At 44.6% G+C, this 13,102-nt stretch overlaps 1 protein-coding gene across 1 annotated transcript in view; it reads left to right on the plus strand.

Moving 5' to 3' along the window:
- The window catches only part of DOCK1 (dedicator of cytokinesis 1), a 495,500-nt gene that overhangs the window by 440,331 nt on the left and 42,067 nt on the right, over nt 1-13,102 (plus strand). The window contains exons 39-41 of the mRNA XM_073546335.1: nt 4,409-4,498; nt 6,691-6,795; nt 12,200-12,341. Of these exons, the coding sequence (XP_073402436.1) occupies nt 4,409-4,498; nt 6,691-6,795; nt 12,200-12,341 (337 nt within the window). The remainder of the gene's footprint in view (nt 1-4,408; nt 4,499-6,690; nt 6,796-12,199; nt 12,342-13,102) is intronic.

The raw sequence follows: 13,102 nt of genomic DNA on the forward strand, positions 1-13,102 counted from the left end.
GATGAGGATGAAGATATGGCAGCAGTAGCACTGTCAGGACCCAAGTCCTCTTGCGCCTGGCAGTCCTCCTGTAGGCCACTCATCCTAACTGCTACCTCAGTCAGAGCTTCTTTTCCTTTAGTAAGTTGTTGATCATCAAGCAATATATGATGACTTGGGTCCACATAAACAGCTGCCAGAAAATTTTTATTTTCCAATAGCTGTGTCTCTCTCCGTTTCACTGAAGCAGAAATGCCATCTGCGATTAAATCTCCTCTTTGGGACAGGCAAAATAGCAAGTTCTTCCACTCCCTTATGAAAATGCCAGGAGTTAAATCCTCAGCTTGTAATTTTTTAGTCACGGTAAATAGGTGATTAAGCAATTCCTTCAATTCAGCCACCTGTGTCCATTGACCTTCATTTAGGGTTACCTGAGGGTTCGCCATATCTATAAGAAACAGTTTTAGCAAGGATCAAAACTAGGGGGGGGGGGGGCAGAACCTCATACTGTTCCGCAGAATCTCTTACCGCACACCTCAGCTGCAGCAGAACCTTATACTGCACACCCCTACACTTGAAAATAAAGCCTGCACCTTAAGATGTGGTGAATGCAGTCTATTTATTCCAACTGTCAATTGATGTTGATGTGTTACTGAAGACGAGCAATGCCTGTCCTGGGCGTCCTTTTGGGCAGCTATGAGGTGTACCTGACTGGTGCTAAAAAAAAAAAAAGGAGTGTTAGTCTGTGTGCTACCTGGCTTTCATTCTTTTTGGTACAGATAAGATAAGGATAAATGGATAGAGCAGATTTCTAATCTGCTTTTTCTATTGAAAACATCTATGAGCTCAAAAACCTTTCAGGTGATGCTTTTTTTTTTTAAAAAGCTGATCTGCTTTTGCAGCTGAAAAACGTATCCTCAAAAAACGCAGCAAAAACGCTGTGTGTGAATGTAGCCTTAGATCAGGAATAGAACAGCCATTTATAGGACATCTCATAACTTTCCCAAATTCCTATGAAAAAATATTCAGCACATTCTGCATTGAATTACTGTACCCAATTTATTATAAATTTTAGGAGTCGGAGTCGGACCATTTTATACCGACTCCACCAAAATGAGCTCCGACTCCACGACTCCGACTCCACAGCCCTGGTCATTTGTGATCTGATAAAATTCCTTGTATTTCTGGAATCCTTTTGCTTTATACACACTTCTTTATCTCTTTTGGTGACAAACACAATTTCTTTCTTATGGACACTGTGCAAACTTTTATCACCACCAGTGATCTAAAAAGAAGTGACTCTATAGTCTGTTAGATGCTCTGTATTAAATGTCACTTTAACATTCACTTTGGAAATAAATAGCATGCTATCTTTTTCTGCGGATTCTGCAAGAAAAAGCCCAGGAATAGCCTCATTGAATGATCATGAGGATATTCCTTTTGTGAATCTATTGCAAATCCACAGTAATCCTTGTGGCAGGCATCGTTTTCTGCTAGGTATCGTATTTACTACTAAGTATCGTACCTATATGATCATATTGTCATATGAGGTGTGTAAATAGGGACCTGTCAATCACCTGGATAGGTGCCGGCAGAAGCCAGCCAAAGCTTCCTGCCGGATTGGTCTAGTCTCTGCCTATGGTCCCCGAACTGCTCTTCAAACTAAACTATATGTAAAACAAAACACAAGATAAAAACAAATTGAGCATATACATTGTAGTAAGTAAATAAATTAATAATACATGTAAATAACATAGGGTACTTGGTTAACACTATTTTGATAGAAAGAGCATATGAGCCATCCTGCCGCGACAAGGCGTACCAAATCAGGATGGTCCTATCGTTTGAGCTAGACATTTATCTATATAGCTTCCCATGGATGGATGTTATGAATGGGTCACCGAGGAGGATGGCAGGAACAGGCTAAGCCACCAGAAGACCAGAGAGGTTGGTAACTAAGCGGATTGCAGACCCCTGATCCTATCAACACAACTAGCAGTAGCCATGGAGTGTTCCTACGATGCCCTAGATGCTTCGTCACAGCCGGAGGACTAACTAAGCCTAAAGACAGAAAGATGAAATCTAAACTGCCCCGGAGCAGATTCCCAAAGGAACAGACAGCCCCCAAAGATATATTGTCGGTGAGACAAGATAAGACACAAACACAGGCAGAGAACAGACTGAGCAAACGGTGGGGCCCAAGCTGTCTAGACAGGACAGACAGGACAGAACAGAAAAGATACTGTCTGCAATCACGCACAAAACCCTGAAAAAGTCCAACACTACTGATATACAAAAAACCTGAGATCACACGATCTCACTCCCGCTAGATCAGCACTCTGCTATAAACTGGCAGCAAGAAAAATATACTAACATAACAGGGGACTGAACAAGCTGCAACATATGAAGCAGGGCTCAGCGCTGCCCCCAGCAGGGAGCACGCTGAACCCTAGTAGCAAAACAGAGAGCAGAAAATAAGACACAACCAGATTAGATGCATAGAATTAGCAAAAGAATCATTTAGCTAAACCATGCAGATCAGGCAGGGGACAAAAGAGCTCCAAATGCACACTGAGGAAATCACCAGCAACCTCCAAGAGCAGCCAGTTCAATTATATGCTCCCAGCCAGTAATCCCAGGTTTCCAATTATCGTCGTCAGGTGGGGAACTTACATCCGCTTGGCCAACTCCACTACTCTCAACAACCACTAGAGGGAGCAGAGGGAGCTTCGGCTCAGAACTCCGAGCAAGAGAATTCACAACAGATGGGTGTCTGAATAGTCGGTCCCTGTCCTGCTCTGCATTTATTCATATTCAGGTCGGCTGACACAAGATAAGATTTTAATACTAGAGACTGGATAGGACAGTTCCAACTGGGTCACCTTGTCATGGTGGGATGACTTTTATGCTTTTTTTATCAAAATCAAAATAATGTTTACTAAGTACCCTATGTTATTGAAATGTACTTTTACTATTTACTTACTATAGGGTATATGCTGAATGTATTTTTTTTATTGGGTTTTGTTTGTGAAATGGCCACAGTGTGAACGTGCTCTTACACTTTACACGTTACCAGCTCATTTCTTTGTTTTTTTTCGATAACTGGAACACTGAAGTGTTTTATAGTAAAACATGCCTGATTGCAGTCATGCAGCCAAGCTCTGATCCATGCTGACCGTGGTTCGAGAAGCATGAATTAACTGACATGTTCCCTTTTAGGCTTTCTAAGGACCAGATTTTTTTTGTTTTTAAATGTACTGATACTTAAAACTGTCTATAGTTTTGTTAAGTATTTTTATGTAGAAAAATATACAGTGCATTGAAAATGTCTTCATACTCCGTGAACCTTTTCACGTTTTTTTCATGTTAATCAAAAAAACTTAAATGTATTTTATTGGGATTTTATATGATGCTGTGATACCAATACAAAAAAGAAAGCATTGGTAAATCACCATGAAAACACTATCCCCACCGTGAAACATGGTGGTGGCAGCATCATGCTGTAGGGGATGCTTTCTTCAGGAAGGACAGTGAGCTTTTCTGCAGCTGGTCAGAGTTGATGGGAAGATGGATGGAGCTAAATATATGATAATCCTGTAGAAAAAACTGTTATAGGCTGCAGAAGACTTGAGACTGGGGTGTAGGTTCACGTTTCAGCAGGACAAGGACCCTAAACATACTGCCAGAGCTACAATGGAATGGATGGCTTAGATCATGTGTGTTGTGTCTTAGTCACAGTCCAAACTGAAATCCCATTGAGAATCTGCCAGATGTGAAAATTACTGTTCAGACGTTTCCATCCAATCCCACTGAGCTAGAGCCATTTTGCAATGAGGAATGGAGAAAAAAATGTGACCACTAGGTGTACAAAGCTGGTGAGACAAAAAAGACTTGCAGAAGCAATTGCAGAGAAAGGTGGTCCTACAAAGTATTAACTCAGGGGGGCTGAATACAAATGCACGTCACAATCATCATATTTAAAAAAAAAAAAAAAAAAAAAAAGCTTAGAAAACCATGTATCATTTCCTTTACACTTCACTAATACTTGCTACTTTGTATCTCACATAAAATCCCAATAAAATACATTTAAGTATTGGCGTGTAATGTGAAAAAAATGTGGAATAGGTGATGCAGTGTGAATAGTTTTTAAAAGGCACAGTACATAAGAAATGGTATAAAAAAATGTCCTTGATGTTTAATACTCGCTGTACGGTAAAGTTCTCTTCCATCACTGTTTGCCTAGAAGGAATTGACTTTTTTTTTTTTGTCCTCTATGGAGCCGATAGAATAGGAGTTAGTGCATGACTACAAGGCGAGTGTGCAAAAACTGCAAGAGATGGCGGCTAATAGTAACACGTAGTGCTTCATTATAATGTATCCGAGCAAGAATGATTGATTGACTTCATCTATCTCTATCATTTCTTCTCAGATGTGGGAGGAGGCCATTACCCTGGGCAAAGAACTAGCAGAGCAATATGAAAATGAAATGTTTGACTATGAGCATTTGAGTGAATTACTGGTGAGTCGTTCATTTATTTTTTTTTCTTTGTTGCACTAAGATTTGTTTTTGTTTCCAGTTTTTATGAATGCAGTAACGTCATAGTGCATTGTTTCATGTCTGTTAAACCAACTGAAAGCACCCAGAGTGCTACACAGGTCTCATGAAAAAAAAAACTATTTTATTGATGTAAAAATAAACTTTTACAAAAAACAATACTCCAGTGGAGTGGTACCAGAGCATATACTGTATAAGTATATGTCAGAATTTATCAAAAGGTCACGTGCAAGATGCATATATTAAAAAATATGTAAACTGGTAAATAGAGCCCTTACCAAAAAATACTCTAAGTCATACATGCAAAATTCTGAGACTACCTCTTAAAAGGAGGGAAACCATAGTGTATTTACATCAAAATGATGTGCCAGTAAGAAAGGGGGTAATGTGTCTGTGCTCTGGTCCACCGGTCCCAACGCACGTTTCACCCGCAGGCTTTGTCAGGGAGCATGCGTCGGGGAAGGTGGACCAGAGAACATGCACCTTACCCCCTTTCCTACTGGTACATTTTATTTAAGAGGTAGTCTCAGAATTTTGCATGTATGACTTAGGGTATTTTTTGGTAAGGGCTCTATTTACCAGTTTATATATTTTTGCATATACGCATCTTGCACCTGACCTTTTGATAAATCTATTCTGACATATACCTATATGTGCTTTGGTACTACTCCACTGGAGCATTCTGTTTTTTGGAAAAAAAAATTCTCATTTTTTGACATCAATATAATATTTTTTTCATGAGACCTGTGTAGCACTCTGGGTGTTTTCAGTTGGTTTAACATATCTATTTGTCGAGTGTGTCTCCCCTATGTTTTTTTGTTTTGTATTTAGCTCATTTTTATGTCGGTATTTATTGTTTCAGGTCTGTCACCAGAATCATTTTTATCTGGTGACCTCTCTCTTGCTCTATTTAGTTTAAAAAAAAAAATAACAAACAACAACATAAAAACCGAATTTTATGGTTTAGAACTCTGTTTTTATGTTGTGTTTTTTTTTTTTTTTTAAATCTAAATCCATTGCATATACCTGGAGCTACATTATGGCTTCTTGCAACTTCAGCTGGGGGGTCTTACTGCTACAAATTATACATTGAAGTGTACATATTATTCAGGAGAAATTATTATAAGCTACCATGAGTGTGTACTTTAGAAATAACACTTTTCTGGCCATTATAAGACTTGAATTCCACCTTTTCACTTATTGCTAATTTTCAGTTATTTCTAAGCTAGTGGTTAGACCCTAGCTGCTATGATGTCTCCCATAAATAACACACACGCAGGGATTCATGCTCTCCTGTCTCTATGTAGAGAAATGCAGAATCAGCTACATGGAGGACATTATACAGCAATACTGAGCAGAGTAGCTGTCAATCCAGCACAGGCAAAACACTTATAAAACAGCTGCATTGTTTGTGTCTGTGCCTCGGTTTCCTACATCCACTCTCCTTACACTTCAGTACATAGGCAATGGTAATCTGATCCCTCAGTAGGCAGTAAGCTCTCTCTAGTCATTCCCTAAAGCTGCATAATGTTATGCTGACCGGACTTAAGATCTATAAAAAAAAAAAAAAATCAGCACTGAATTTTGAAATATGATGAAGAGATGGTGAATAAATATAGGTGAAGTTCAGAATCAGCAGCGTGGAGGACATTAAAAATTAGTACTGAGCAGTGTAGCTGTGAATTCAGCTCTGATTATAATATAAATCACATATAAAGTAGCTGCACCATCTATGTCTGTGCCTCAGTTTCCTCCATCCACTCTCCTTAGACTTCAGTACACAGGTAGTGGTAATCTGATCCCTCAGTAGGCAGTAAGCTCTCTCTAGTAGTTTCCCTAAGGATGCATTATATCCTGCCCGGATGGAAGATCTATAAAAATTAATCAGCACTAAATTTTGAAATCAGATGGAAAGATGGCGAATAATTAATACCGTTCCTAGCGCCTGAGTCTGGGCAGCAGTAGACATGATAAAGCAGTGAAACCGGATTATAATGTCTGTCGTCTGCAGCTTCTGACTATTGCTGGCATCCAAAACGACTAATAATCCAGACTGCTTTCCTAATAAGAGCGGGCCGCCTCCTTAAAGCACCGCCCTGATACCCCGCGTCCTTATTCCTCGCTTCTGTTCTGTAACTCCGTTCTTTTCATTGCAGAAGAAACAAGCGCAGTTTTTCGAAAGCATCGTGAAAGTTATCCGGCCAAAGCCTGACTACTTTGCTGTTGGATATTTCGGACAAGGATTCCCCACGTTCCTTAGGGTACATGTAAAATTAATGTGGAATCTGTTAATACTACTGCACGGGCTGAGAAAAGTGGCGGTGGAACGACCTGCAGTTACTGTATTAACCCGAGTGTGTTACTTGTTTTATGCGGCTGCCTGTGCCGTATGTGACCGCAGAGGACGTAAGTAGCTGCTGTCGCATGCATTCTCGTGCCAACTGAGCAATACAAAATCAATTAAACAACCTGCCACATTTTGATTAAAGGAGTCGTCTCCCGACGTAAGAATCATATATGGGATCAGCTGATTTTGCCAGGGAAGTTTCCTTCTGCTCCTCTCCCTTGCAGCACTTGTGGCCATTCACATGAACGGTTGACTATGTAATACATGGATACCCCAGTCCAACTGAGCTTGATCCTTTTAGCTGGAGGTGGGACGGCATGTAATCAGAAGTTGTCCCTCTGTACCTTTATTTTTGGCACATCCACATGCTATGAACACATCAAAGCTGTCAGCATAATGCTTGATCATCTGATCGCTATCAGATCCCCACCTTTAAAAACATTTTTTTTTTACTTAAATGCATGTATTAGGGGTTAACCATCATTTTTGCAATTGCTTTTTAGTAAACATTTTGCACCATTTTGTTATTACCGGCTCTTTGATTTCTGACACATTCAACTTTGATGTGGTCTGTGGTCATAAGTCAGCTGAGATGAGCTCAGAAAAAGACAGATAAAAGGGTTAGAAACATCTCCAGTTACAGCGGGGCTGACTGACAGATTCCCAATGAGCTCATTCTGCAGACGGCAATGGACAGCGCAACACAGAGGCTGCAGGAGGCAGACGGTGCAAAATTTATAATGAAATCCAAATTCCGAAAATGTATTTTTTTAGCCCCAAATATTGTCATTTTAACATACCAGACTTAATGGCATGTATGTAAAAGCGACTTAATGCCGATTTTTCTTGTAGAAATTAGTTTTGCCGTTTTAGCGAAATTTTTAGTTTTAAGTTAATGAGTTGTAAGTTGTTAATGGGTTGTAAGTGCAGTGGGCTGGCGCTGCACTTACAACTCTCCGGCTTCTGCCTGCCTCCTGTCAATCACGGGTAAGGTTACTCATGTGTCAGACAGAGAGAAGAGGCCAGCAGCGGGCGGGGAATAGGGAGAGACAATTCAGCATTACCTTGGGTATAAAATTCTGATGACAAGCTCTCTTTATGAAAAAAAATGTGTCCCCTTTACCTTGCAGCTCAGCTTATGTTTGGGGGGTGGGGTGGTAGACATTACGACTAGACCATTTGGGTCAATCGTCTGACTAACAGGAACATCTATCTAAAATGGAAACTGCATGGCAAAAAAGCAGACATCCCTCCAGGTGCAATTTCTTTAAAGGGACTTTCCCATTTTGTAAATTAATGGCTTGTTGCCAGTATCTTCCATTGCTCCATAATCTTGGGGGTCCAACCTCTATTCCCTCCACGGGTTTTAAGAGTGAAAGGGCCGCAGTTAGAGCTAAGGAACAAGATGAGCACGAGCCTGGGCAAGAGCCATGTTGCCCACCAAACCAGAGCCTTTTAGAACTTCTTCTGCCTGCAGGAATCTCCAGAATCTCTTAGGATCAGTAGGCCCTGTGCTGTGTCATGTGTTCGTTGTGCTGCAATGATGGCATGCTATTCGGAAGAGATGTCTGTTGGTAGGTGGAGGTTTGCAGTAGCAGACTAATGTCATGGATGTTGGACCAGGGTCCTGCAAATCTTTTTTTCTTCAACTCTGGCCACAGTGCTTACTCACTATACTGCTTTTTCTGTACTTTGGCCCTGAGTCCCTCCCGTGCAGGCTATTTCAGCAATTTCTATTCACTGTACAGCAGGGTAGGGTATGTGGCTGGGCACCGCTATGCAGAAGTTCCTCTGCACGGTATGTGGCTGGGTACCGCTGTGCAGAAGTTCATCTGCACGGTATGTGGCTGGGCACCGCTGTGCAGAAGTTCCTCTGCACGGTATGTGGCTGGGCACCGCTGTGCAGAAGTTCCTCTGCACGGTATGTGGCTGGGCACCGCTGTGCAGAAGTTCCTCTGCACGGTATGTGGCTGGGCACCGCTGTGCAGAAGTTCCTCTGCACGGTATGTGGCTGGGCACTGCTGTGCAGAAGTTCCTCTGCACGGTATGTGGCTGGGCACCGCTGTGCAGAAGTTCCTCTGCACGGTATGTGGCTGGGCACCGCTGTGCAGAAGTTCCTCTGCACGGCATGTGGCTGGGCACCGCTGTGCAGAAGTTCCTCTGCACGGTATGTGGCTGGGCACCGCTGTGCAGAAGTTCCTCTGCGCTGTATGTGGCTGGGCACCGCTGTGCAGAAGTTCCTCTGTGCTGTATGTGGCTGGGCACCGCTGTGCAGAAGTTCCTCTGCACGGTATGTGGCTGGGCACCTCTGTGCAGAAGTTCCTCTGCACGGTATGTGGCTGGGCACCGCTGTGCAGAAGTTCCTCTGCACGGTATGTGGCTGGGCACCGCTGTGCAGAAGTTCCTCTGCACGGTATGTGGCTGGGCACCGCTGTGCAGAAGTTCCTCTGCACGGTATGTGGCTGGGCACCGCTGTGCAGAAGTTCCTCTGCACGGTATGTGGCTGGGCACCGCTGTGCAGAAGTTCCTCTGCACGGTATGTGGCTGGGCACCGCTGTGCAGAAGTTCCTCTGCACGGTATGTGGCTGGGCACCGCTGTGCAGAAGTTCCTCTGCACGGTATGTGGCTGGGCACCGCTGTGCAGAAGTTCCTCTGCACGGTATGTGGCTGGGCACCGCTGTGCAGAAGTTCCTCTGCACGGTATGTGGCTGGGCACCGCTGTGCAGAAGTTCCTCTGCACGGTATGTGGCTGGGCACCGCTGTGCAGAAGTTCCTCTGCACGGTATGTGGCTGGGCACAGCTGTGCAGAAGTTCCTCTGCACGGTATGTGGCTGGGCACCGCTGTGCAGAAGTTCCTCTGCACGGTATGTGGCTGGGCACCGCTGTGCAGAAGTTCCTCTGCACGGTATGTGGCTGGGCACCGCTGTGCAGAAGTTCCTCTGCACGGTATGTGGCTGGGCACCGCTGTGCAGAAGTTCCTCTGCACGGTATGTGGCTGGGCACCGCTGTGCAGAAGTTCCTCTGCACGGTATGTGGCTGGGCACCGCTGTGCAGAAGTTCCTCTGCACGGTATGTGGCTGGGCACCGCTGTGCAGAAGTTCCTCTGCACGGTATGTGGCTGGGCACCGCTGTGCAGAAGTTCCTCTGCACGGTATGTGGCTGGGCACCGCTGTGCAGAAGTTCCTCTGCACGGTATGTGGCTGGGCACCGCTGTGCAGAAGTTCCTCTGCACGGTATGTGGCTGGGCACCGCTGTGCAGAAGTTCCTCTGCACGGTATGTGGCTGGGCACCGCTGTGCAGAAGTTCCTCTGCACGGTATGTGGCTGGGCACCGCTGTGCAGAAGTTCCTCTGCACGGTATGTGGCTGGGCACCGCTGTGCAGAAGTTCCTCTGCACGGTATGTGGCTGGGCACCGCTGTGCAGAAGTTCCTCTGCACGGTATGTGGCTGGGCACAGCTGTGCAGAAGTTCCTCTGCACGGTATGTGGCTGGGCACCGCTGTGCAGAAGTTCCTCTGCACGGTATGTGGCTGGGCACCGCTGTGCAGAAGTTCCTCTGCACGGTATGTGGCTGGGCACTGCTGTGCAGAAGTTCCTCTGCACATTAGGTGGCCGTGCACAACTGTGCAGAAGTTCCCCTAACGCCACTATGCAGGGAAAGACTTTCAAGGAGCCTCATGCTGAATCACCAATTTAGCACTTTCATCTTCCAGATTTGTAGGGAGTCATATATATTGTACCCCCATGATCATATATTTATGGCGTATCCTGATGTTGGGTCATCACATCATGAGATTGAAATGCCCCTGGTGCGTGACTCCCCTACTCCCTTCCCTTACCTGAAAGAACTGTTTACTGATGTACCCCTGGCAGGCTAGCCTCCCTTATTTGGGATTTCTATAGTACCTGTGTAAGTCCACATGGTGCAGTGTTGAATTGGGGGCCCCTATATGTCCCCCATCTGCAGTGGCAGCCTTTATGGCAGTAGGATATTGACAATAAATACCACTATTATCCGTCCTCCGGCACTAAATATCCAGGTGTGTCTGCAGTTTTCAGCCTAGCGTCTGTCATCGATGTACCGAGATTTCCAGAGCATTGAAATTCATAGCGGGGTTCAGTCCAACAAGCAATTTTCCAGCTTAGACACATTATGTGTGTAGTAAAAGAGTGAATAATGCAAACTGTGAGCTGTGCTTTAAACATCTTTATTAATCCAGGTCTGGTTTCCCTTCACGAGCCAGCGAGTCTGCATTTGGGCGGAAATGCATTTATTGGGTTTTCCACCGGCCGGACAGTTGGGGTCACTTTGTCACTCCTGTACATTAGTCAGGGGACAGTCATGTTTCATTACCTGGTTAATGCATTTCTGAAAAAGAAAAATCGGTTTAAAAAAATTACAAAAAAATAAAAAGCGTCTCCCACGCCCTCTTTTATTTCAATTTCTGTTTGTCACCTTTGTCAATAATTTGCTTTTTTTTAATGCTTTTACGTTTGATGAATTTACCTTGCATAACTTGGTCCACATCAGAGGCGAATGCATCTTTCCCGTGTGCACAGAAGCTGCGTGTCGTAAATTGCACAGAAGTAGGTCAGCAAAAGTAGGAATCCATTGCCTGCTGGCAGTCTTATTAAAACTATAATACCCTGTTTTGTTTCCGCCAGCCTCGCCACTAATATCGAGCTGCAGACATTAAATAAAGGTCACGTGGGCCGGCACGGTGAGGTCTGCCGGCTTCTGCGCGTATTAACGCACTTTAATTCCAGATGAAAAATAAAACAAAAACAAAAAGTCCTTCCTGCTTTCTTTCTCCTGGTGCCCACAGATCGGTAACGCTGCAAATAACAGCTAGCCGCTCTTCTTTACCGAAAGGGCTTTTCCCAATCACGTGGGCCGATCATGTCAAGGAAAGCGGCGTCCTGTGCTGCGAGGAACACCTGGAGTATTTATGCCAGTGCCAAGAAGCCCCCAACTCTACAAATAATGTACCCAGATCTATATGATCATCTAAGATCTGATACTCGTCTCCTCTTATGGAGCAGAAAGACCGAATGTTTAGGAGTTATTTGCTGTAGCAAAATGATTAAACGGGTTGGAATTAGCTGAGTACGGGCCTCTGTTAGTCCCATAGACGAGGAATGGAGCGCTGCTGCACATGCATGAGCATCGCTCTGTTCATACAGGGGGGATCCCAGAGCCCCCTTCTCAGTATGACTGGGGTCTCCACAATCAGCAAGTTATCTCGCTTGCAGCTTTTTTAGTGGCAGTGTGTTTGCAACATCTTTTATTAATGAGTTTCTTCTGTTTTTTCTTCCTCAGAATAAAGTCTTCATTTATAGGGGAAAGGAGTATGAGCGACGTGAAGATTTTGAGGCTCGGCTGTTAACTCAGTTTCCTAATGCAGAGAAGATGAAGACTACATCTCCGCCAGGCGATGACATCAAGAGCTCTACCGGGCAATGTATCTTTATAGGATCCAGTGGGATGGAAGTGGTGTGTGTGTAGAAGTGTATATGTAATGCACACTACATGTCATCATCTATACACACTGCAATTTGATGAAATGGAGGAAAGTGCTGTGGCACATGCTTAATCACAGAATTCAGATTTGTCTCCTTTAGTCCCATTGCCCCAGGTGTGCACTACATGGCTCGTCAAGCCTAGTATTTAACCACTGGCCCCTCGCCCCGGTGTATATCCTCCAGCCCCCTCAACACCCCCCCCCCGTGTACAAAACTTGGCCCCTCGCCCCCAGTATATAAGCTACAGCCCTTGGTGTATAACCTCCAGCCCCTCGCCCCCGGTGTATAACCTCCGGCCCCTCGCCCCCGGTGTATAACCTCCGGACCCTCGCCCCGGTGTATGTCCTCCAGCCCCCTCAACACCCCCCCCCCCCTCGGTGTACAAAACTTGGCCCCTCGCCCCCAGTATATAAGCTACAGCCCTTGGTGTATAACCTCCGGCCCTTCACCACAGGTGTATAAGCTTCATCCCCTCGCCCCCGGTTTATAACAACATCCAGCCCCTCGACTTATGAGTTTAAATGTTAATGCTTCAGCATATAAAACATTTTATACAATTGTGGCTTCCAATTTTGTGGGAACAGTTTCGGGAAGGCCCTTTTTTGTTCCCCATGTTCTCCTGTGCACAAGGTCTATATAGGCATGGCTGGGGAAGTTTGGTGGAAGAACATGACTGGCTGCACAGAGCCCATCAACTCCA

The sequence above is a fragment of the Dendrobates tinctorius genome, unplaced genomic scaffold (assembly GCF_039654945.1).
Source record: "Dendrobates tinctorius isolate UK_male_01 unplaced genomic scaffold, ASM3965494v1 ptg000147l, whole genome shotgun sequence".
Lineage (NCBI taxonomy): Eukaryota > Metazoa > Chordata > Amphibia > Anura > Dendrobatidae > Dendrobates > Dendrobates tinctorius.